The 27,043-nt window shown below is 47.2% G+C and overlaps 1 protein-coding gene across 8 annotated transcripts in view; it reads right to left on the reverse strand.

Moving 5' to 3' along the window:
* The window catches only part of agap1 (ArfGAP with GTPase domain, ankyrin repeat and PH domain 1), a 64,140-nt gene extending 38,719 nt beyond the window's left edge, over positions 1-25,421 (reverse strand). For 2 of the 8 annotated variants that reach the window (XM_078103894.1, XM_078103892.1), the window contains exons 1-7: positions 24,489-25,421; positions 7,277-7,335; positions 6,637-6,724; positions 5,135-5,149; positions 4,612-4,697; positions 4,286-4,427; positions 3,045-3,179 (exon numbers count right to left, since the gene is read on the reverse strand). In XM_078103894.1, the coding sequence (XP_077960020.1) occupies positions 3,045-3,179; positions 4,286-4,427; positions 4,612-4,697; positions 5,135-5,149; positions 6,637-6,724; positions 7,277-7,335; positions 24,489-24,651 (688 nt within the window). In that variant the 5' untranslated portion in view covers positions 24,652-25,421. Of the gene's footprint in view, positions 1-3,044; positions 3,180-4,285; positions 4,428-4,611; positions 4,698-5,134; positions 5,150-6,636; positions 6,725-7,276; positions 7,336-13,817; positions 15,722-24,488 lie in introns of those variants that run through there. The other 6 variants (XM_078103890.1, XM_078103888.1, XM_078103895.1 and 3 more) reach the window with 3 other exon arrangements.
* Between the last annotated feature and the right edge of the window lie 1,622 nt (positions 25,422-27,043).

Below are 27,043 nucleotides of genomic sequence, written 5' to 3' on the forward strand. Positions count from 1 at the left end.
CTGCACTCTGACACGCGTGTGTGAGTGTGTGTTCCTGACGGTGTAATTAAGCTAATTAAATTAGAGCTCTGATGGACGAGGGAGCTCGGCGATGTCACCCCCCTATTCCTCACACAGAGGTCACCCCCCCCCCCGACTGGACGAGGCAGCACACACACACACACACACACACACACACACACACACACACACACACACTTTGTCGGATTTATTTACCTATAGAGTAATAAGTATAATTACGTAAAAATGGATTATTAACGAATATATAATTTTGATATAATTCATATATTCATGTTTTCCGGTTTTTACTAATTCCTGATATGAAAAGGAACAAAATCTGAATGAGACTCACGGATCTAGAAAACGATCAAAGTGATCCAATAGAAAAAAGAAAGAAAGAAGTTTTAACCTTCAACACTAAAATCGTCATGACGACCAACCGTTCTAACGGTAACTGTTACGGTCACTCTGCAACTCATCGAAAGCCTTCATCACATTTAGGGCGCTTTAACACACACACACACACACACACACACGCACACGGTGAGGAATTGGAGCGGTCAGCGTTTCTTCTCTGTGGCTCGTCTCTTAGAATGAAGCTGAATATGAGGAGGTGTAATTAAACCCCCCCCCTCCCCCCTCGGCCTGATCAATACAGGAAGGTCTGCGTGATCAATAAACACGCTCCGTCCGTGAGAGTTTGTCACGATGACATCATGGATGTGGAAACAATGAGGATCAGGGACGTATCAATAACCTCGGTGAATATGTATGTGTGATCGATCGTGATGCATCACATGATCTTTACTCGTAGAAATATCAGATTTACACTATTTGAGATTAAATAAATACAACACAGATCAATAACAACCTTTCACATGTTATTGTCAATCAATCATTTAAATTAAGTCACATGCCATTCATTTGGAGTCTTTAACCCCCCATTATGTATTTAAAGCTTTGTGAATTAAATTATTCGATTTAGGCATAAAAATGAAAAAAGTTAAATTGAAGCAATTTGGGAGAAAAGTAGCAGAATGTGTAAATGTATTAAATATACTTCTTTTAAGTACTTGTGTAAAAGAACAAATGATCTACTAAAGCTCCATCTACAAATTGAGTATTACAAAATAAATCCAAAAATTCTTTTAAATACATTTATTAATCAATTATTTATTTGGTGTCTAAAAAAACGAGGTCAATTCAAGAACATTGGGTGCAAAATTAAATTGTGCTTTAATGTGTAAAATATACAAACTAAGAAGTATTTATGTGTAAAAGCCAAATGTAGAGATGATTTCAGACCCTTTTTTACAGTATTTAAAAACATGTTCAGTTAAAGCTTGAATATTGTTTAATAATTAACTGGTCAGTGGAATCAAATTGATTCAAACAAATAATAAGACATCTTAAGTCAAAAGAAGTTATTCCTAATTATTCATACATGTTCATCAATACTTTAATGAAATAACTTTATTATTATTATTATTGATTATCATCATTGTAACTATCCTAACCTTTCAAAATAAAAGGGTGCAAATATTAGAGAAAAATGTTAAGTTTCTTGGGGGTTTTATTTTGTGGAGGCAGGTGTGTGTGTGTGTGTGTGTGTGTGTGTGTGCGTGCGTGCATGCGAGCGAGCGATGCTTCTGACCAATTAGAGGAAGGCGAGTGTTTTAAGTGGCTGAAGGCCGTCATTACCCAGAGTCCTCGCTGCAAATTAAGGTCATGCTAAGAAGTAATTAGGGAAGTGTGTGTGTGTGTGTGTGTGTGTGTGTGTGCGTGTGTGTGCGTGTGTGCACGCTCTACCAAAACACACGGTCACGCACACATTAGGAACAACACTAACATTAAGACGAGAGGTAAAAACACACACATTCCATGAAACCATTTAAACAACACAAATGAACCGCACACATTAACACACGCACACATGCACATACTCACACATTAACACACACCTGCATATACACGCACACACAGACATGAATACACACACAATGACAGACACACACGGCTGCAGGCGTCTGCCGAGCTTCGGCTTCAACAGAAAACATTAAAGTCATCGTTCTGCTGGATGATTAAAAAACTGATTAATTTGGTTTAATGACGAGAACGATACAACACACAACACACACCATGATACACACACACACACACACAATGACACACAACACACACACACGGTGGAATAATTAAGAGGATAATAAGGCAGCATTTAGTGTGGAGAGATTCCTCCTTGGCCGAGAGGGAACACACACACACACACACACACAGACACACACAGAGACAGACACACACACACACACAAACAGAGACAGACACACACAGACACACACACACACAGACAGACACAAACACACACAAAGGTATAAATACACACACACACACACACACACACAGACACACACAGACAGACACACACACACACAAAGGTATAAATACACACACACACACACACACACACACACACAAACAGAGACAGACACACACAGACACACACACACACAGACAGACACAAACACACACAAAGGTATAAATACACACACACACACACACACACACACACACACAAACAGAGACAGACACACACAGACACACACACACACAGACAGACACAAACACACACAAAGGTATAAATACACACACACACACACACACACACACAGAAACACAGACAGACACACACACACACACACACACACACACACACACACACACACACACAGGTATAAACACACACACACAGGTGTTGTCTGTAACTTCTGGGTGAACTTGGTGAAGAACGAACTGGACTTGAAGGTCGGAGCTGTAAACGGCTGCTGTCACTCCTCTGTGACCTCGTAATACCTGGAGATATGGTCAGTGAGACCCCCCCCCCCCCCCCCCCCTAATGGCCGACTCTTTTATTAATCCCGTCTCTGATAAAACTTAACTGCCGCTGAATTGCCGAGCGGCTCCATTTCCTTCTTAATTGGCGAGTGATTAAGAGTGTCCGAATGGCCGCAGCCCTTGAGGGGGGGGGGGGGGGGGGGTCACCTTACCGTCCTGGAAGACGCGCTCCACGTTGAGGCCGTAGGTGGCGCAGGTCTCGTAGTAGGTGCAGCGCTTCAGGTCGTTGGAGAGCTTCCTGGCGCGGCCGTCGTCGATGACGCGCGGGTTGGCTGAGCTGATGGCGTCTGGGGGGGCAAAGGGGACGAGGGGCAAAGGGGACGAGGGGCAAAGGGGACGAGGGGCAAAGGAGACGGGGTCACTTCCGGTCTATTTAAAAAAAACCCACATATGGTGTATCTTTGGGTGGTGCTAGGGTGCCACCTGGGGGTCAACGTGTGTCTCACACTAAAGCTGAATTACTCCAGGAGTCTATTTTAAAAAAGGGGGTTTTGTGGGATTATTACAAAAGAAACATTGATATATTTATTTCACACTCTAATATCAGGGAACGTTACTGTACAAAGAATACTTCATTTTAAATGTATCTCTATTATCAGAGGATAGTTCATTTATTTATTTAGTCAGTTTTTTTACTTTAATATCTGAGAATACTATATTACTTGTACATTTCAGACTTTAAAATAAGAGAAAAATGTAAAAATGAGAGTTTAATATCAAATACATTATTTATTTCTTGTAAACTAGTGCATTTAATATCTGGGGAAATTCTATTTATTTATAGTCAATTTGTGACTAATAGGATATTAGATCTATTTATGTCATTTAGGAGAAATGCTCACTTCTTCATTAAAAGTGTTGAGCTGTGATGACTGGAACTCACCACCGGGCGGCAGCAGAGCCTCACACAGCCTCTGTCCAGTGTCAGGCCCAATCCCAATGAACCCCCTGACCCCTGACCCCTCAGGGACACACTGAGGCCAGTCGTAGGTATGAAGGGACAGCGCCACATGGCGCGTCACCGTGACAACGTCACACAAGGATTCACTATGGAGGGGATTTATTTCACACGTTCCTCTCTCGGATTTCAACGTCTTTCCTCGTAAGAAGAATGTTTTACTGTTTTGAGTCAAAATTGTACATTTTTGATCAACTAATGAATCATTATCATGTGACTTTAATCCTTACGGTTGACATGTATACGTGTTATCAACATTACCATGTCAAACAGTCAGACAGCAAGACAATGGACAACCAGACCGATAAGACGACGTAGTGCAAGAACAACACCTCCTGTGTTCAACTTCCCGTTGCAATGACTTGTGGGAAATTGCCTTCATTCATTAAGGGTTCAAAATGTCCTCAAACACTGGGTGTCCCTGTGTGTGTGTACCTTGCGTGCCCACCAGGACCAGCGGAAGCTCCGTGGCGTTCCTGAAGGCGGCGAGCCGGCTGAAGTAGTGATAAACCGTCTGGAAGCTGCTTTCATCCTCCAGGCTGAAGACGAAGATCACGGCGTCCACCCACAGGGCAAACTGATGGGGGGGGGGAAGAGTTACCGACATGGAGTCTGTGTCCATCAGGTCAACCCAATGAACCTCTACGAGGACCAGACGTCTCATCTGAGATGAATCACTCATAAAGGCCGTCACGTGACCTGATTCCATATGGAACATGTGACATCTTCATGAGGCTTTGAACTAGCAGCTCATCGCTCACCTGAGCCTCCGGCGGGCCTCCTTCGTCTCTGATGAGGAGGAGGTGACTCTGACCGTCCACCACCATCTCCTTCTTAAAGCGCCCGCCTGAAACCACAGAGGTCAGAGGTCACCGGGGGCGAGGAAGGAGTCACACACACCAAGTGCATGAGGTGTAACACACACCGGCACACGGCCCCACATGCAGAGTTGCATCACGTTCGGCTTCAGGCTTCAAGGCCGCAGTACTTGTGTGTACTTTTACTTCACGTGGGTACTTGACTACATTGATACAATAGAATTCCCATAATTAATCAATACTTCAATAAGTAACGTGCATCCATTTCTTTATGAATACATTAAATAAATGTATTGTATTCTTTAAAATGAGCTCATTACTTCATCTGTAACCATATTCCAAATATTAATATTAATATAATATACTGGGAATGTTTGATAAGGCCGAACCCAATGTGTTCTCAACAGAAAGATGATGGAGAAGATGAAGGAGGAAGAGGAGAAGATGAAGGAGAGAAGGTCGTTACCTGCGTCCACGTCAGCTGGTGAAGCAGAGCGGAGGAGACAGGAAGCAGCCAGTTAGTGACATGCAGAGAGAAACACACACCGCCACCACCACAGAAGAAGACACACACTGCTGCAGAGGAGGAGGCCGAGGCTCTGATTATGCAAGGTCACTTCTTCTAAAGGAGCTTTAATGTGTAACGATGGTGTGTTCAAGGACCAAGCTCTGATGACATGTGGACTGAGCCTGTGTTCAGATTCTCTGTCACGTGAGCGCAGCGCGTCCTCAGAGCGGTTGCCACGGTAACCCTGCTTATTGCAGGAGCCCTAAACAAACCCTCTCAGCCTCTCCGGGCTCTTACTTTGAAACTTTTTATTTTCTCATCAGAGCTAAATCTGGATTTTTGTGCAGCTTGTGGTTCTCCTCCCAAAATAAGACGGGTTCGTTGTGTTTAAAGGCTCTGTGAACACGCACACGGGTCAAAGGTCAATGGCAGTGAGGGGGAACTCTTACACTAACATGTAATTATTGTTTTTATGGAAGAAAACCATAAATCTAAACCAACAGCTGGAATTCAGAAATATGTCTCTACTGGAAGTTTCAAAGTAAAAGCCTGGAGAACCGGGAGGGAAATACATAAATATCAATAGGCAAATAATTCAAGTAATTATGTAAATTAACATAACCATAACTAACCAAATATAAATACATACAGATATACATGTAGTAGTAAAATCTAATATTTTTTAATTTAAAAAAAACGGAAAATACAGAAACATTTTGAGATCAAACAGCTACCAGAGCCTCTTTCACAATAAAAGCCTTGAGGTGGTCTCAAGACACAGGAGCAGCAGAAAAAGAAACCGTTTGTCAGCACACGGGCAGGAAAGAGGTGTTGAAATATTAAAAAGTAGCTGCAGCTTTAATATTTGATGAGAACGCTAAATTTATTTATTTAAAATAAAAAGTAAGAACCCTGATGAAAGATTCACGAGGAAAACTCGTCCTTCTGGCTCCTTTTAGCGGATACAAACTTAATTTCAGATGGATTCTGAGATAAAATGTTGTTACTAATGATAAGAAATCCTAAAACAACGTATGTTTTACTTGTCCACAAGTTACATTGAGCAGCAGTCGGCAGGCGTTATTCTGCTCTCTCTTTGTTTAGGTAGCAGTACCGTCAACCAATAGAATACTTCCATCAACTGCGTCTGGAAGAAACTTAGAATCAACATGTCCACATAGGACGCGTCTTCGTCTTATGTGGACATGGATCGTTCGTGTGAGTCTTGGGCCCGCCCCCAAATGCCCCGATTGGTTGAAACGCACCATGACCCTCCCAGACCCAATCCCCCCCCTCACTGTGACCCATGCTGTGTTTGTCTGTGTATTCACAGCCAGCGGGCAAAATAATACTAATTAACAAGATCTGTGAAATTATATATATATTTATATATGTGTGTGTATACACACACACACACACACACACACACACACACACACAAGCTTCCAGATGGTTCCTACCTTCAGGTGACTCCTCCTGGACGTAGGTCCCTGTCAAGTACCTGTGGACCAGCGCCGACTTACCACTGGCCAGGTTACCCACAATGCCCTGGGGGAGGAGTCGGATTAAAGCATTTCAATCCTTCAGTGAATATTTTATTTTCACCAACGTATCCATCCATCCTCACACCGCTCATCCTGCACACGGGGTCTTGGGGGGCTGGAGCCAATCACAGGGCTACACAGAGACACACAACCACTCACACACCCACAGGCAACTAGTCCCCATCAACCTGATCCCCAGAGCAGGTCTCTGGACTGTGGGGGAACCCGGAGAACCCGGAGAGAACCACGCAGACACGGGGAGAACATGCAGACTGCACACAGAGAGGAACCAGGACCTTCTTGCTGTGAGGGGACGGTGAAAACCACCACGCCACCGTGCCGCCCCCCAGCGACATATATACAAACATAATCTGCATATTCATGTGTTTGTAACACATCATTGTGTAAATATAATACATTTGTAAAACTACTAATAATAAGTATGATGAATACTACCTGATAGTACACATGGACAGTGTAAATGTCCTGTATACATGGTATAATGTATAGTAATGTACAGTATACAGGGTATACACAGCGCAGACAGTGAACTCACCACTTTGAGCTCGGGCACGGTGCGACTCAGCGTCCACTCCTGACTGTTCACGAACGCATCTGAAGGAGCAGAAGAAGAAGACGACAAACCTGTGAAGAAGAGTCTGAGGGAAGTGGGTCGGGTCCACTTACAGCCCCCCAGGCTGTGTTTAGTAATTCATCAGCAGCAATCTGTGAGGGCCCAGTACGGCGTAGATATATTTATATATGTACATTTCCTCTGCTACTTCCTCCTGCTTTACTAATACTTTGCTTCGTAACAAACAGGAAGTACAGAAATAAAGATTCCTCTATTTTCATCTCCACCGCTGGAATCACTGAGCGATAAACAGCTGCGGGTTTGTTCCCGCCGTTGCTAGGGCGCCAAACAGGAAGTGAAGGGTAGCCCTTCACAGTAAAAGTCTGATGTCCAGGGGAAGTCCTTCCTATTGGTCGACGGCCTCACAGAGGAGACATTGTGCAGGTGTGCTACGGTCTCCTGCCAGCAGGATGTTGATCCAGCTGTTTCCTGTTGTCCGGTGGGGGAGTGAGGCGTTCAATGGCTGCTTCTCATTACTATAAATGTACTAGGAGTTTAATACGCTAGGAATTGTATTAATGAGGCTAAATAGAGAAAATAATACAATAATAATTCAAAACCATTATATGTTTGGATACCAAAAATACCCCCTGAAAAATCTAAATATAAGAAACACAGAAGATTTATCTTTTTAAATGAGTGCTCTAAATTGAGTGTTATGCACCTTAAATGTCAAATATCTACCGTAACACACACACACACACACACACACACACACACACACACAGAGACAGCTTTAGTGTGACTATTGTGTTTAGATTGTGGGAGGAGTGAGACCCTCAGGGCAGAGTGTGTGTGTGTGTGTGTGTGTAGGGGTGAGTGTGTGTGTGTGTAGGGGTGAGTGTGTGTGTGTGTGTGTGTGTGTGTAGGGGGTGAACCCTTGTTCTGACTGTAACAAATCAGAGCAGTGCTGCCATGCCAGTGTTACATAAACAAATGCTCATCATATAACTTACAAAAAATACCTAAATAGATAAAAATAGATACTGTAGTTATAAAGTATCACACACAGGATAAACCCACACCTGAAACTATCGCAACCCTAATACGTAAACACACCTCCACACTGACCTAAAGCAACCCTTTAAATCCACCCCCCCCGACGAATGAACCGACGGATTTGGTAATACACTGGTCCCCCCCACTGGCCCCTCCACTGGTCCCTCCCACTGGCCCCTCCACTGGTCCCTCCCACTGGCCCCTCCACTGGTCCCTCCCACTGGCCCCTCCACTCTCCCCTCCACTGGCCCTTCCACTGGTCCCCCCCACTGGTCCCTCCACTGGTCCCTCCACGGGTCCCCCCCACTGGTCCCTCCCACTGGCCCCTCCACTGGTCCCTCCCACTGGCCCCTCCACTCTCCCCTCCACTGGCCCCTCCACTGGTCCCTCCCACTGGTCCCTCCCACTGGCCCCTCCACTGGTCCCCCCCACTGGCCCCTCCCACTGGCCCCTCCACTCTCCCCTCCACTGGCCCTTCCACTGGTCCCCCCCACTGGTCCCTCCACGGGTCCCCCCCACTGGCCCCTCCCACTGGTCCCTCCACGGGTCCCCCCCACTGGCCCCTCCCACTGGTCCCTCCACTGGTCCCCCCCACTGGTCCCCCCACTGGTCCCTCCCACTGGCCCCTCCACTGGTCCCTCCCACTGGCCCCTCCACTCTCCCCTCCACTGGCCCTTCCACTGGTCCCCCCCACTGGTCCCTCCACTGGTCCCTCCACGGGTCCCCCCCACTGGCCCCTCCCACTGGTCCCTCCACTGGTCCCCCCCACTGGTCCCCCCCACTGGTCCCTCCACTGGTCCCCCCCACTGGCCCTTCCACTGGTCCCCCCCACTGGTCCCTCCCACTGGTCCCCCCCACTGGTGCCACTCCACTGGCCCCTCCCACTGGCCCCTCCACTGGTGCCACTCCACTGGCCCCTCCCACTGGCCCCTCCACTGGTGCCACTCCACTGGCCCCTCCACTGGTGCCACTCCACTGGTGCCACTCCACTGGTCCCTCCACTCTCCCTCCCACTGGTCCCCCCCACTGGTCCCTCCACTGGTCCCCCCCACTGGCCCTTCCACTGGTCCCCCCCACTGGTCCCTCCCACTGGCCCCTCCCACTGGCCCCTCCCACTGGCCCCTCCACTGGTCCCCCCCACTGGCCCCCCCCACTGGCCCCTCCACTCTCCCTCCCACTGGTCCCCCCCACTGGCCACTCCACTGGTCCCTCCCACTGGTCCCCCCCACTGGTCCCTCCCACTGGTCCCTCCCACTGGTCCCCCCCACTGGTCCCTTCCACTGGTCCCTCCCACTGGTCCCTCCCACTGGCCCCTCCCACTGGCCCCTCCCACTGGCCCCTCCACTGGTCCCTCCCACTGGTCCCTCCCACTGGTCCCCTCCACTGGTCCGTTGATGACGATGACGTTTTAAATATCTGGTTGCGCATTAGACGCATCAATAACAGGACAAATTAATACGAGACATAAATAAATTAAAACCTATACAAGTAGTTAAGTTTAAACCAATTTAACAACATATTACCTACCTTACAAAAATAAGTAAACTAACTAACGACCAACACTGCAGATCTCACTGTCGCACCGTCGCGCTCTCTGCGCAGAGCGGTTTAAATGAACGACAACAATAAACAAATGCTGATCAAGAGTTTTGTGCAAAGAATTTAATGTCGTGATTCTTGTCCCAAATACGTCAGGCTTCATTCAGTGATTGAACCTGAAGGTTCTACAGTACCGACATTGAACGCTCCGAGCGAGCGGTGCTGGCGTGAAACGGCAACTAATCAAAGCATGACGCTGTTGTAGCCGATCTGGTCTGTTTTATTTGTATAATAAAGTCAGAACAGTCAGGCGCGCGCCCGCAAGAAGACAGTTTTTTTTACATTCGAATTTTAATTTTCACGTTTTTTTAACAACTATTCGAATATATATTCGATTATGGAATATTTGTTGACAGCCCTACTCTGGTAATAGACTGACTGGTCACTCTGGTTATAGACAGGTCCTTTAGCTAGGCTAAGGCTACTCGTGTTAGGCTGTATATGGGTGAGCAGTCTGCTGGTACTAAAACATTTTGAAACCATATTGTTTTCAACGTAAGGGTACCGCAGTACCTTTCTAGTACCGGTACACCATGCAGCACTACCCTCTACAGGTCCCTCTGGATATAGACTGGTCCCTCTGGTTATAGACTGGTCCCTCTACAGGTCCCTCTGGTTATAGACTGGTCCCTCTACAGGTCCCTCTGGATATAGACTGGTCCCTCTGGTTATAGACTGGTCCCTCTACAGGTCCCTCTGGTTATAGACTGGTCCCTCTACAGGTCCCTCTGGATATAGACTGGTCCCTCTGGTTATAGACTGGTCCCTCTACAGGTCCCTCTGGATATAGACTGGTCCCTCTGGTTATAGACTGGTCCCTCTACAGGTCCCTCTGGTTATAGACTGGTCCCTCTACAGGTCCCTCTGGATATAGACTGGTCCCTCTGGTTATAGACTGGTCCCTCTACAGGTCCCTCTGGTTATAGACTGGTCCCTCTGGTAATAGACTGGTCCCTCTGGTTATAGACTGGTCCCTCTGGTTATAGACTGGTCCCTCTACTGGTCCCTCTGGTTATAGACTGGTCCCTCTACAGGTCCCTCTGGTAATAGACTGGTCCCTCTGGTTATAGACTGGTCCCTCTACTGGTCCCTCTGGTTATAGACTGGTCCCTCTGGTTATAGACTGGTCCCTCTACTGGTCCCTCTGGTTATAGACTGGTCCCTCTACTGGTCCCTCTGGTTATAGACTGGTCCCTCTACAGGTCCCTCTGGTAATAGACTGGTCCCTCTGGTTATAGACTGGTCCCTCTACTGGTCCCTCTGGATATAGACTGGTCCCTCTACTGGTCCCTCTGGATATAGACTGGTCCCTCTACTGGTCCCTCTGGATATAGACTGGTCCCTCTACTGGTCCCTCTGGATATAGACTGGTCCCTCTACTGGTCCCTCTGGATATAGACTGGTCCCTCTACTGGTCCCTCTGGATATAGACTGGTCCCTCTACTGGTCCCTCTGGATATAGACTGGTCCCTCTACAGGTCCCTCTGGTAATAGACTGGTCCCTCTACTGGTCCCTCTGGTTATGGACTGGTCCCTCTACTGGTCCCTCTGGATATAGACTGGTCCCTCTACAGGTCCCTCTGGTAATAGACTGGTCCCTCTACTGGTCCCTCTGGATATAGACTGGTCCCTCTACTGGTCCCTCTGGATATAGACTGGTCCCTCTACTGGTCCCTCTGGATATAGACTGGTCCCTCTACTGGTCCCTCTGGATATAGACTGGTCCCTCTACAGGTCCCTCTGGTAATAGACTGGTCCCTCTACTGGTCCCTCTGGTTATGGACTGACTGGTTTCACAAACACACCAGTGTAAAACCATCATGTTTATTAGCATCTTTATGTTTTTGCGTCCTCTGAAGGTTCTTTTGTGACCGACAACTGGTTATGCATTGAGGCCAGTGTGTGTGTGTGTGTGTGTGTGTGTGTGTGTGTGCGCTCACATCATAATAGTGTCTGGTTGAAGCTGTGTGTGCATTTTTAAAATCTTCTGCGTCAATGTGACGGCCTCCAGTCGTCTGACTGATGATGAATTTGAGCTTTGTGTAAAGGGGGGCGAGGGGCTCATCCAGTGGTGGACCATGGGACAAACTCTCCAGATGTGCTGGATACATTTTAGTTAGGTGGAATGTGCCACATCACTGCTTCCAAGGCCTTGTTCAAACAACACACACACACACACACACACACACAGTGTGTCAGCACAGCAGCAACATGCGTTTAGTGCGAGATCTCTGGGTGCGTTTGGTAAATCCACTGTAAACATCTAGGAAATATGTTGTCCAAGCTGAGGGGCCGTTCACACTGCGGTCCAGTTATTTTAACACACAGACTTAGCCCGCAGTGCACAACACACACACACACACACACACACACGCACACACGCACACACACACACACACACTACTGGCCTGTATTATTAAAGTGGAGGTACAGAAATAATTCAGACCCTGAGAACCAGGACAGACCTTGGCCCAGTTCTGGTTCGGGTATGCCACAATCCTCGACTCCTCACCTCTGTAACTTGATGCGTTATCATAACTACACAAAGAGGAAGTACATTTACACAAGTTATAATAAACAGGAAATAAAGGATGAGGGAGGATAAAAGGCTGAGAAGAAGGGTGAATGGAAGAAATGAGGAGGGGTGTAAGGACAGAAGTACAGAGGAGCCAAGGGATAAGGGGGGAAACAAGGACAGAAAGGGGAAGACAGCAAATGAAGGAAGGAGGAGTCGGATTCATGGGAGAGAATGAGGAGAGGAAGGAGAGAGGAGATATGGAGGGATTAAAGAGAAAGGAGGGATACTAGGAAGAAGGAAGGATGAGAGAGAGGAAGAGAAAATCAAGCATGATGGAGGAGGAGGAGGACATCCCTTTTCTCCCTATTGCACCACAGTGTTGTGTGAGTGTGTGAGAGTGTGTGTGTGTGTGTGTGTGAGAGTGTGTGTGTGTGTGAGTGAGTGTTGTGTGTGTGTGCGTGCAGGACTAGTTTTGTATGAGGAGATCAAAGTGTCAACTGAGGAACAGCTTCAACCATCTGAGTGTGTGTGTGTGTGTGTGTGTGTGCGCGCGCGTGTGTGTGTCTGTGAGTGTGTGTCTGTGTGTGATAAAGCCCGTTTCCCTCAGAGAAAGATAACTGGATGCAAAAATAGACGCAACTATGGCAAGCGAGTGTGTGCGCCGTTGTGTGTGTGTTTTGACACACACACATTACTTCTTCATGGCTGAGGATATAGGTCACACACACTCCGCCCTCAATACACACCCTTTTCGCAAAAACACACACATTCCCCTACATGGACGTAGACACACACACACACACACACAGACTTAATGGAGTCTACTGGTGTGTGTGTGTGTGTGTGTGTGTCTTTATTGTATGCGATGTACACGTAAATAAAATAAAGCAGTGAGGTCACATTTCCCAGCATGCACCAGAAATGTACCTGAAAACCTCCACACATGCAGTTTAACTGGAAATACCACAAAGTGTACTTCAGCTCAACCTTAGGTAAGGAAGTACATTCCAACCCAGTAAGTACATTAATACTTATGAAGTACTCTGTCAAGATATACTACACTTCTACTGTACTACATGTCAGAGGTACCTGTGCTACTTCATCCTGTACTACATGTCAGAGGTACATGTGCTACTTCATCCTGTACTACATGTCAGAGGTACTTATTGTGTTACTGTCACTTCCTGCCTCTCCGTCGCGTCTTGAGGTAGCGACCTCTGTCCTCATGTAGAGGTGTCAAACTTGAGGTCGGCGACCCCACAAACAGTCCACAAGAACCAGGCGAGGGGCGGAGCCTCCTCCGCAGGTCACGTGACAGCAACGTGATGTCACACAGGTGCGCTTTACCTTCGTTCACACTCTCCACGCTGGACTGCGCCGCCGCGCTGCCGCTCCTCTGCCCAGCCCGTTCAGAGGCGGGGCTTCCTGATGGGGCGGAGGCAGACGCCCCCTCCCTCCTAGAGAAGATTCCGCTGAAGAAGCGAACCAGGCGCCTCTCACTTGAGCGGCATGTGCCCGCCCTCAGCAGGAAGCCGCCTCCCACTGTCGCGTCCTCCTCCTCACGCTTGGCCGCCAGACGCACCAGGTCGCTGTTGTCCAGCGTGCGGTTCTTGTTGCCGCGGCGACTCAGCTCAGCCGCAGAGTTTGTCTTGTTCAGCAGGTCGCCGACCTCCAGAGTCCTGCTCTTCTGTCTAGTAGGGTCGGGGCGCGGCGATGGCGGCGGCAGGACGGACGGCTCACCTTCCAGCATGCAGTCCTTTTTGGCAGCGTCCTTGCAGCTCGCCTCCTCGTCCTCTTCCTCCTCCTTGTCGCCAATGCATCCGGAGCTGCTGTGGTCTTTGGGCGGCGGGCGGAGACGCAGCTCGCCGCCGGGCCAGTGCCTGAAGCTAAAGCTGCGGCGCAGCAGGTCGGGCACCCGCTTTGGAGGCGGAGCCTCGGGGGTGGAGGCGGCCTTCCCGTCGCTGTGGGAGCGAGGGGGCTCACAGCTGCTCTCCTCCACGCTCCGAGCCTTCAGGAGTCTCTTCTTCTGCGCTGCGTACTCGGGCGCGGGGGTGCGCTCTGCCGCCGGGCCAGTGGCCCTCAGCTCCTTCGTTAAGCCCCGCCTCCTGGCCAGCTTGAGTCTCGCCAGCTCCAGCTGGCCCGTGCTAAAGGTCCTAAAGTTCCTCATGTAGCCGCGGGACGACGGCAGGTCCTCCTCCACCTCCTCCAGCTGCTCCAGAGGGGCGGCGCGCTGGGTGGGGTCGGGGGGGGACGCCCAACCTTCACCACTATCATCTAATCCCTCCCTCTTCACCAGAGTGAGGGAGATCCGGTAGACGGTCTTCCTCTGAGGCGTCCCGGTCTCCATCCGGTCCAGCAGGTACATCACCTCCTGCACCTTCTTCTTCTCTACTTTAAACGGTCAAACCGGTTCAGCAGCAGCACCACAGAAGAAGAGAGCAGCATTATCTGGTCTCCTCCAGTAACCAAGTCTCTATGACTGTCTGTAGGATTGTGTGCGCACACATTACCCCCCCTCGTCATCGAGAGGTGACTCACGCGCTCCTCGGACCCGGTCTCCTCCGGTTTAAAGCCCTCTGACAGCGACACAAACACGAGTCCCGGTGCTGCTCCGCTCCGACGCGCCGACGGCCGGCAGCAGGCGGGAGGGCGGGAAACGCGGAGCGGAGTGCGGACACTGGATCCGGATCCATTGGTCCACTCACAACGCTCCGGATCCTTGTAATCATTTAAGATATGAATATTTAACACTGCGGCTCAGAGGGACGTGTTGTACTTCTGCTTCTTAAATGTACATCGTGAACTACGGACTAAGATGTTGAATATGATATTTTGCTGATTAATGCAGTGTTTTTATATGCATTATTATTAGATGGTTTATACTAATGTCTCGATAAATACAATGTTTAAGCAGTATTACTTCAACTTTTGTCTTCAGGTTGTTTAAATTGCACTCTAAACTCAAATGAATGAGCATTATCATACTATATATTTATTAGAATAAAAATGATTACATTCTTATATTTGTATTAATGTATTTGAGTTCCTTTAGCAGTGCTCTACAAATACTCAGTTATTATTAATAATAATAATAATGTATTGCATACAAGTAATAAGTGATAAATTCTTTTTTTAAGTCCTTGAATATATATAAAAAGTTATAAACATCCTTGTTAACAGGAAACTGACAGAATGTATTGAAACCGTCAATAAACAATCTATACGTGTTATAAGATGTTATCATTATAAGATAGAAATGTTATTCTATGATTTATACCTTTTCTAAAACTCATTTGATCATAAATGTATGATTCTTAAATGTAATGTAATGAAACATAACATTTCTGATCCTCGCAATAGAAATATCCAGATCAGGTCTTACACACAACACAGGTTTACATTCAGAGGGAGGAGCCTCCTGCTCCTGCTGCTCCTCCTGCTGCTGCTGCTGCTGCTTTGTTGCTACTGTTCTCTTCCTCCTTCAAGTTCTCCTCTTCCTCCACCATGTCCTCCTCCATCGCTTCCTGCTCCTCTATATCCTCCACCTCCTCCAGCTCAACCTCCTCCATGTGCCCCTGATCTTCCTCCTGCTACTACATGTCCTCCTCCTCCTCCTCCTCCTCCTTTGTGACAGCCTTGTTCAGCTGGAAACTGCATCAGCTGATCCTAAGACTCATCTTTTATAATTTTCCGTCTGGAGCAACTTCCTCAAACTCTTGCAGAGGGAACCATTACTTTGAAAATCCTCACACGTGACCTCTGACCCCTTCGATAGAAAAACAACAGCACTGAACTAAAGTGACCAGCGACACTGGGATTTCCTGCAGCTTCTCTGACCCCTGAATGTCTCTTGGTGACAGCATCTGAACTATTGAAGGAGAAACTGAGGAGATCTCTCTGATCCTCCATCTGGAGGAGGAAGATTAACTTGTAGACCCCCACCCACACCCCCACCCCTCTCCAAACACCCGTGAGTCTCCGACGCCTCCTGGGATTATTACAGGGATTAATCAAGATGAGCGTGGCAACTTTCTCCTTCCACCTGTCTCTCAATCACCTTGTACTTTATTGTGAAAGTTCTAGAGCTGATCAAGATAAAACGCTCTTGTTCTTAATAAGAACGTAAATATCAATAGGGGGCGTTCAGGCGAGCGGACAGTATTTTGATGAAGCCTTTAAATAAATCCACGTTTCTTATTTAATGTAATGCGGTATTTTATTTTGAAGGGCTTATCTATGTTTTCATCTCATCCCTCAGTCTAGAAACGGAGAGAAAGCGAAGCCTCTAAGAGGGTTTAATGTGTCCACGGGGGGTCTGGAGACACCCGGGGTCTAATCAGGACCCGCAGACCCCAAACAACCCCCCAGAAACACTTCCCCTGGGGATTTATTTAACCGCCTCTCTAATGACAATGTCAATGACATGTTGTTTTACACAAAAAAGATTCAGTTTATTTAAAAATGAAGAAACAAAAAAGGAGAGTTCTGCTTCATGAATAAAAATGAAAATGCTTCTAGCATTAATACTATAACACACACACACACACACACACACACACACACACACACACACACACACACCTCCTGCAGCGAGCGCCCCCCCCTCCCCCATAGACACTGCAATGGGGAAAACTGGGTCAGTAAGCAGAGGGGGAGGGCGGGGGGACCCCCTGTTGGGAGGAGGACACAGAGCTCATAGTATTGATAGTATTGAAAAGGATTCTGGGATATGTAGGCACTAACACACAGAGAGAAGCAGGAGCTCAAAGAACAATGAGTGACAACAGGAGGAACCAATCAGAAGAGCTCTCATCGAAACACATTTAAACTGGCTGCTTGTTAGATGAGATGAAGAGGAGGAGGTGAGACACCACGTCTGAAGGAGAGAAGCAAGAGCTACCACAATGGAGGAGGGAGGAGACGAGGACGGGTAAGAGGACAAAGGAAAGATAAGAGATAAGGACAGTAAAGGACACAGGAAAGGAGAAAGGAACTAGGAAAGGAACAGAGCAGGAGTGTGCCCCACCCCGTGCTCTCACCACCAGCCTGTTGCCACGGCAACCAGGGGCACGGGCGCCTTACCGCCTGATGGGTTAGAGCTACTGAGACATTTACTTAGCTACAAAACGACAGAGCTACGACTACAGAGCTACTAAACTACAAAGCTGCAAAACTACAAAGCTGCAAAACCAGAGCTACGGAACTACCAAGCTACAAAACTACAGATTGGCTAGAGCTACATGGCAACAAGCCTGTAATAATAATAGGAAATTTAAATTAAAAATGTTAAAAAATAATCAGGAACTAAGAATTGTAGTGAAAATAAAATAAGTCGTAAGTTTGTTTGATGCGATAAACAGATGGATGTTCATTATGAATTCATAAAAACAGGTGAACAACACACACACGTTCAAGTTGGAGGGAGAAGAAAGAAGACAGCTGATGTCCAGAAACCCCAAGAGGCTACGATATGCAATATCACCCCCCCCCCCACACACACACACACACACACACACACGCACACACACGGGGGAGCAGATGCTCGTCTCTACTGAAATAAAAGAATGTCACGGTTTGGGTTGGGCTGGTTTTATTTTGTAGTTTCTTGCCTCTGCTCTCCCTGGGTCACGTCACTTCCTGCCTCTCCTGTGATCGTCTGTCATGTCATGATTGTTTCCACCTGTGTCTAATCACCTGCACCATAGTGTATTTAACCCGTGTGTGTCTCTTGTCTCTTGTCACGTCATTGTCAATCGTCCTGCATGTCTCTCGTCCCTGCCTGCCTTTGTCCCCCTGGTACCTGTATGTGTTTTTGCCCCATGGCCTTTTGTTTCTTGGAGTTCATGACTATTAAAGTCTTTTTGTTTTATAAAAACTCTGCATTTGAGTCCTGCCTCCCACACACGTCCCCTGGCAAAGAATCATTTGGTGCCTGAATCGAAAGTGTGTATTATCAGGGGGAACACGTGTACACACATACATATATAAGACACACACAGGAGTACATACAAGTAAACACACAACGTTAGAAAGAGCACTATTGATTATTCAGTCTCTGGTGTGTGTGAAATGCAAGTAATTCATTAAAAGTAAAGAATTTAATAAAAATAAAAATAGAATAGTTTCAATACATAAATTAAAGCTAAACTAAAATATAAGAAAAGGAAATGTAACTTTTTCATCATATTCTATATATTATTAGTGGAATCAAAATAATGTAGTTGAAACAAAAACCAGTAGAATAAAGCGAAAGTAAATCAAAAACAGAATGAACAGCTTCATTTATCAAAATATTCATATTTTAATTAAATATTAAAAATGAAAAAGTCAAATGTGATTGAATTATGATTATGATCAAAACGGCCTCAGAATGATTAGGGAGTCAATGGGAATGAAAAGAAATATACTTGAAATGTGAAAGATATTTAGAGTTAAAACATTTTTATGTTATGATTATTATTAAATTATAATACATAACTAAGAAATACATAATTATTATTATTATATATAAAGGTTCAGTGAATGTATATAAATCTGATGAATCTGTTTAAAGCCACTTGCTCTCAAATGAACAAAATGTCAAGTACGACAAAAGTACAACGACCACTGAAGTACACGCACAGAGCCTCCCACACGCCTCCCACACGCACAGAGCCTCCCACACGCCTCCCACACGCACAGAGCCTCCCACACGCCTCCCACACGCACAGAGCATTCCTCCCATTCCCAGAACTCCCCACCGCTCAATGCCGCCCCCTGCTGGGCAGCACTGACATGTTGAGGACTAAAGAGGCCTTCAGGGACCGACAGCCCGTCCACAAACTAGTGCCGTAACCAAGGCGACCACTACGAGGAACAAGTGGTGTCCTCCTCTAGCAGGAGGCGCTGCTGCTCCCTCAAGAACTGGGTCAGAATGCTTTGGTGTCCGTCGCCTCACTTCCTCTCCTCACTCCCTATCCTCCTCCTCCTCTTCCTCCTCCTCCTCCTCCTCCTCCTCCTCAGCGGTTTCCTATTTGTCGAACATCACAAACGCACTCTGTGTTTACAGTCACACAGCAGATACAAAGAACCTCGGTCAGGAGGAGACAGGGTGAGCAGAGGAGACAAGGACAGGAGAGTGAGGGTTGAGGACGTGGAGGAAACAATGGAAGGATGTGGAGCACAGCTGTTCTTCACAAGAACATGGAACCCCAATAAGAGAGAAGAGATGAAGATGTCGTCATGTGACCTGCTGCTGGTTTACAGACTCACATTGATGAAGTCAATAAATGATAACATGAGCGAGCGAGGCCTTCGAAGCATCAGACACAGAGGAGCTCCTCTTCGTCATTCTCATCATCATCAGGGGCAGGAAGTGACATCACAACCAAGGCCTTTGTTGAGCAGCAGACAGGAAGCGTCTATTTGTGTCTTAATTGTGGCGGTGTGTTCAATGTCAGCAGCTTCCTGTTGATGGCCGACCACCTCACAGCTTATTATTAGAGTTATGGATCCATTATCAGCTGTAGGTTCTTAAATCAACAACGATAAATCATATTTGTAGGAGACGCCCTGAAGAAGAGAAGCAAGAGGTACCACATTTATTACATGATTGGACCGAACAGACCGATTAAGGATTAATTACATTACAGGTCATTTAGCAGACGCAGACCAAAGCGACTTACACTTTAAACCCATATGGCTTTTTTCACATTTTTGCCCGGGGGGCAATTAGGGGTTAGGTGTCTTGCTCAGGGACACTTCGACATGGAACATGGGGCAGCCTGGAATCAAACCACCAACCTTGTGCTTCCCAGCACACCTTCTCTAACCCCTGCGCCACGACGACCCGAGGGCGGATCATCACCTGCATCATCTACATCTCCCTCATCATCGTCGTCACCACCACCTTCATCCTGAAAATCAGCTTCAACATCTTCATCAACCTTAAAAATGCTGATTTCCACCAATCGACGGTCCAGAAACCATACAAGTAAAAACAATTGCTAATTGTTATAAATGTCAGAAAACAACAAATGAATTATCAAATACGTCAGCTGATTAGCTTCATTGTTATTAATTGCCTCCTACTTGTGTGAACCAAAATAAAAGAGCCTGACGGGTCAGAACCACGTCGCTGCTCTAATGTTTTTACCCAGAATTCTTTGTGCGAGTAATCTAAGCAACAGCAGATTCAAAATATAAAACAGCAACAATGACATTTTCTACATAATATTTTTACATGAACTAATTACCAAAGACGTTGTTGATTAACACTCTTCTACAGAGAATTATGATAAAACGCATTAATAATTTAGCCTCAGAACGTCCAGCGTTAATCCCAAAACAAAATGTAAACCAGAGGGCTAATCCGTTATTTAAAGCTCTTATTGTGAGTTAAGTACAGACTGGCCCTAATATTCAATCATTGACTACACAACATTATCATTTAATCACATGTACCACATGACATTGTCACTGTAAACAACTAAAACTAAAACATCACTTTATTTTGAAGCTGTGAAATGCACCCTGGGAGTCGTAGTTCTTTTGTTTATGTGAAACTAGCCGACACGTCCTCTTTGGTGTTGATGATCACGAGTTGATAAACAGGTTCCCGTCACTTATTATGAGTTATCACCAAACCGCTAACTAGGGCTGCAACTATTCGATTATTTTTTGATTTCTCTCGATTCTCTCTAGAACGATTCGGTCGTTTTTCGATTCGGAAAAGTTAATAATCGGAATTTAAAAAATGAAATTAGTCGCCTGCTGCAACATTCTGTTCGCCCGCTGCAGAACGCAACAGAAAACTCTCTGGCCAGCTGATGCGCTGCGATACCGCATGCGCACTGAGCGCCATGTTTGAAGTTGAAGCGTATGGCGGCAAATCACTGTCAAAATTCATCAGCGCAAATCAGGTTGATGCGCGTAAATCAAACATCCGCCAGCAAAAGTTCGTCTCACGAAACGTGAACGAAGTCTCTGTTCGCGCTCGAAGGTGTTTTCTACCCGCTCGCTGTTGTTCTTTCTGACAGTGAGGGGGCGGAGCCAGTCACTATGGTCTCTACATCTGATTGGTTACAAACCCTGTGTTAGGATTGGCTGGAGTGATGCATTCACACAACTACAGAAGCTCATTTCCGCACTGAAGAAAGGGGATAGAAAGTGGAAATTATGAGATAAAACGCTGTCAAAACACAAACGACTTCTGTGTGACCGTAGATGACAAGCAGCTACAACCATCATCTACCATCATCACCGGCACATTAAGAGCAACGCGTCCAGCTCGCAGACCGGCCCGGCAGTCTGAATCTGTGAATATCTCAGTCAAAGTCGCTTTATTGTCAATTTCCTGTCAGACATACAAGGAATCGATAAAAACGCTTCCCACTCTCCCACGGTGAAACATATAAAGTGCACAGGCACAACAACAGATAAGACAAGACATTTAGATACATATAGATATTATAAAAACATACAGGTACACGCACGGCAGCAGAGGTTTTTCTTTACAGTGAGGTTATGGTAGTGCAAAAAAGGCAATTTAGTAATGGCAGCAGAAAGACATCCAGTAAGATGTGTGTGTTACATTCCCAGTGCAGGTAGAACAGGAAGTGGTTATGGTAAACGTAAGCGATGAAAGAGACAGTTTAGTTGCAGAGTCCTGAGTGATTTCAGCCCCATGTCAGACGGGCGATATGGCCGGCGGAGTGAGGGGAGAGAGTTTAGCTGTATGAAGCTGTCTCTGAGTCTGGTGGTGGGCAACGGAGGCTCCGATACCTTCCTCCGGAGGGCAGGAGGCTGAACAGACTGAGTGGCTGGTGTCACTGAGGTAGCGGTCCGGGTGAGGCGGGGGGTGTATGTGTCTTTATAGTGGGAGTGGGGCACCAATGATCTTACCAGCTGTGTTCACTATGCGTTGCTAATAACTTACCGAACTATGGAGGAGCCTGCGCAGATCTTACCTCATTATGTCCATTTTCCAAAAAGTCGATCGTATTGATTACGTTCCTGACGTCAAAACGGGACAACGTGATGGTCTCGTGCCGTGTCCCCCCCCCCCAATGCCGTGTCCCCCCCCAATGCTCGCACACGTTGGACGACAAGTCGAACAACTGCCGGCGCTGCTGGCAGCTCTTTACATCGGCGCCTTTATTTATTTATTTTTGCTCCGCGCGCATCTCCACAACTCATTGAGTGACGTAATAATCGCGCGACACAACACATTTTTAATGAAATTCGTTGCCAACGCTTTTAATAATCGAATTCAGCGATTTAAATCGATCGTTGTTGCAGCTGCTGCAACAATCTAATCTGGAGGCTGATGACCTCGTCTCACTGGATCAGCTGTGAGCGACCTCTGACCTCTTCTCATGGCATTAACAACAAGTTTAATTGTTGAAACATACACATCCTTTTTCAACACAAGCCCCGCCCCCTCGTGGCTGAGTCACACGTGACCTTTTGAGAGGGAGGCCTGCCGAGGACAAAAGGAGCAGGGATGTCACCGGGATTCCATCAGGCGGCTCGTTACGTAACGCCACAAAGAAGCGGTTCTTAACCAGAATGGAGGATCCGGACCTCCGGGACCAGAACTTTGTTCTGAGCCAGAAGTGATGCTGAAACAACGTCAGCAAACAATAAAGTTACGTCATAACATAAAATAAAACATGAAGCTGATTTCACAGTTCATTTTAAAACACTCACTATTGGAACTATTCCAAATGTCCCTCTCACTGCACGGCGATGCACACAAATAAATCAATGCTTTGGTGATTAAATAAATCCAAATCATCCCGTGACTTCATCTCAACAGAGTTAATAAACAGGTTCCCTCCCACTGCAGGTGGGAGTTGAACCTCTAACCTGACGCGCCTCCGTACCTTGCTCAAGGACCAAACCGTCCCACGCGGTTGGAATCCAAGAGTCATACAAACAGAGTCCTGAGGGCGAACAAAACAAACAGACCCACACAAGGCGGTGAGGAGAACTAGGTCACGTGTTGCGTTCACTGACTGCGGACCGCCAAAATAACACAAAAGCAAGAGGAAGCACAAAGGAGGCAGAAGGTGTGTTCCTGCAGAGGCTCCACCTCACGGAACTATTATTTAAATCACAAGCCGCTGCTATTTAACACCACAGAGGGAAGCAGGAAACAAATCCAACACCCCCTGGAGCAGGACTAGAGCCCCCCCCCTCTGGATCAGCCTCCAGCGGTCCTTCAAATACAGTCATATAGTAAATCATGGAACCAGCACTGACTCTGGTCCCTGTAGTTTCCTGTGTCGGTTGGTCAGAAACAGGAAGTGGGTTGCTGTCACCTGGTTGCCAGGACAACCAATCGACCAAAACCTCCTCACATTTAAACCAGCACCCCCCCCCCCCGAGGACGAGTCAGGAAGCCCCACTGGAACATCTGTGAGTTCACGTCGGGCGATGTGTCCAGCTGTGAAGAGCGGGAGAGAGAAACCAGCTGATCCAGATGTTGGGGTATTTCCAGCTGTGAGCAGGGCGAGTGAGTCTCCAGTGAGCTGAGTCACATCTGTGACCCCCCCCCTACTCCACTCCTAACAGCAGAGGTTCTATTCATAGTTAGAGGGTGACCTTTTAACCCCTAGTCTTCCTAAACACAAACATCAGACCGAGCACATCTGTGCTGTGCAGATGTTCCTGAGCAGAGCACACTTCCCTGGCTCTTCATCAGCATCATCGTCGCCGTCATGGGACCATTTAATCAAATAAAGCGCTCAGAGGAGCTAACAACAGGCATGTGACCCCCCCCCATCACTCACCCACAGCCGGGTCGGTGCCTTGCTCTGTGGATGAGGGGTGAGACAAGATGAAACCAGCCCCCCCCCCCCCCCCAGCATCAATCCATAAATCAATAACATATCCTTGCACAGATGTGATCTCAGAGAGTCTGTTTGTGTGTTGGAACCATGTTGAATAAAACGAACCGGGCTGTAGAACAACAAGGTAATAAGGACCAGCAGACTTCTCATTGACTATATACCCCATCCCATCCCACCGTCCTACCTTCGATCGCGATGACATGCTCTCGGATCTGGTTCTGCAGCAGCGGCTCCTCCACCCGCTCCAGCAGCTCGTAGATGGAGTAGATGTTGGGGTGCACGGACTCGAACCTCTGGATCTCGGCCCGGATGGCGGCGGAGTTGGCGAGGTGCTGCTGGTAGTTCATGCCTGCAGCTCGCGGCGGGGAGGGGGCGAAGAGACAGGAAGGTGACAGCGGTGACCTCTTAAATCATGCTTTTCCCCGATGGACCCTGGTGAACTCCCCTCCGTCGGTTAGTGATGGATCCCGGTTTAAATAAGGAGTATTTTGCGGGTAAAAGCACAGCGGGTCCTCTCTGATTTTGTTATTCTTGCAGCATTTATTCCCCGCTGTTGTCGTTGTTGTCCGTCGGACCGCCGCCGCTGCTACTGGCCGGAGAAGGCAGCTGTTCTCCGGGGTGTCCAGGGTTAGGATCCCGGCGCGGTGACAGATGTGCGGCGGGCCGAGCTCCGCTCCCCCATGTCCTTCCAGTCCGGGTGGGGTTAGAGAGGCTTCCACCCGGGGTTCCGGGAGCTCTCCGCTCACGACCGACCACAAGAGAGTGATATAAACGGCCTTGATGCTAGTTGGCTAGGCTAGCCGGCTAAAGCTAACGAGCTAGCTTCCCGTCCGTCCGTTGTTTTGTCTCCGGGACCAGCTGCGCACTAATTATCTCCGCGCTGCGGATTTAAACCCCGCTAGTGCGAGAGAGGGGTGTGTGTGTGTGTGTGGGGGGGGGGGGTGCGGGTGGAGGGGTCCTAAAAACACTCGACTCGAGTCCAGGTGTTAACGACGCGTACGTTACAGGTGCGTCCGGGTCCTCGGTAGTTCCCCGCTCCCCGTGCTGCTGCTGTGAGGTCCATCCCGCGGAGAGCTGCCGTATCCCGGCCCGGAGAGCGGAGCGCTTCAAGGCGCGCAGGCCGGACAACCACACATCCGGTACGGACCTTCAGAATAAAAACTGCTTTGGGACGTTGTTACTCTTCATCTTCGGACTATGAAAATAAAATATAATAAACTCGTAATTGATATTAAATAAGTATAGATTAAACTGAGTAGCCGTTTGAAATACGTTAGTTGTACCTGCTGCAACTGTTTCTTTCCAAAAAACACACGGTATTGCTATTTTCTGCTTTTATCTTGAGCGCCACACTTCCCTTTTTCCGGCCACTTGCACGCGTACTTGATCATCGGCGTTCAAGACGTGCGTATTGCGTGAAATCTGCGCAAAGAAAGACGTGCGCAAAACATATTGTATATTATTATTAAGAAATCACTGTTGTTATTCATCAGTTTTACAGCTTTTGATTCAGTAACATTTTCAAGATAATGCGTCAAGGCCCAAATCAGACAACAAATAATCACTTTATTTGCTCTATTTCCATTAACATATTGTATATGACGAGGATCCTTGATGTAATACTGCGTGGTACTTGTACATCTAGGAATACCTCTATCACAGAGTCTCTCAGATTGTTGTGTTCAGGCTCTATTGTGTTGAAACTCCTATCTTCTCCATCCATTAAGCGCACAATGCCGCCTTTTTTACCCCCCCCCCCCCCCCCCCCCTCCCTTTAGCCCAACGCCCCCCCCCCCCCCCCCCCCCCATGAAGCGAGTCTCTGTCCAGCAGAGCACATTTTATTTTTCATCAGGACAAATATCAAGCGTTCAATCGCACCATTGTTAGTTGATCTTATTTTGAAAGAGGATTCCTTTAAATCTCTGATTTCTACAAGTTTAAGCAAAGCGGGAAAGTTGTCTTTGATTTATCTTTGGTGGTTGAATCATCAGTAGTTCGATCAAATGGTAAATAAGTAAATAAATAATAAAAATACACAAGACTCTGTGTTCAAGATATTAGCAGATTATCTTGAGTAGTGTACGGTGGTATTTCTGCACGGTCTATTATCGCCACACGTCATCTGTTCTGACCAATCAGGAGGCAGCACGGCCTCCATGCGCTCCTGCTCCAAACAACAAGTCAAAAAACAAATGAGTAAAGAAAGACAACACGTAAACAACAACGGGACGTTTCAAACCAAGTGAGATGTTTAGGAATGTTTCAAATTAGTCCGCAGTGACCTCTAGTGGCCAAAGGTCACTCACAAGTGGGTCCTCCCCTCGGTGTGTTTACATGTCACAATCCAAGTATTCAGAGTACAAGTACAACACTGAGCCGACTCTACTGCTAGTGATGTGTCCTAATTACACTGACCCTTCTTATGCTCCAGAGCGCTTTGACAGGTCGGTAAGTCAGCACCTCATTCTGAACATTCCCACTTGACACAACGGAATTCCACTCAAATATAATAAACTCTGCTGCACTTTTACTTTCGTAATGTTTATAAGTATCATAATCATGTCACAAGACCTGATATGAAGGAAGACGTGTTCCGTTCTGGATATGTGTGATAAATCACCGGGAAGTGAAGAACCCACATCTCAGAGTTCTGTGGGTGTGTGTGGGTTCATCACGAGGTCCTCCACAACATTACACACACACACACACACACAACTACTCCTTAATACAAATATCCC

This window comes from Gasterosteus aculeatus, chromosome 1, assembly GCF_964276395.1.
Source record: "Gasterosteus aculeatus chromosome 1, fGasAcu3.hap1.1, whole genome shotgun sequence".
NCBI classification, from domain to species: domain Eukaryota; kingdom Metazoa; phylum Chordata; class Actinopteri; order Perciformes; family Gasterosteidae; genus Gasterosteus; species Gasterosteus aculeatus.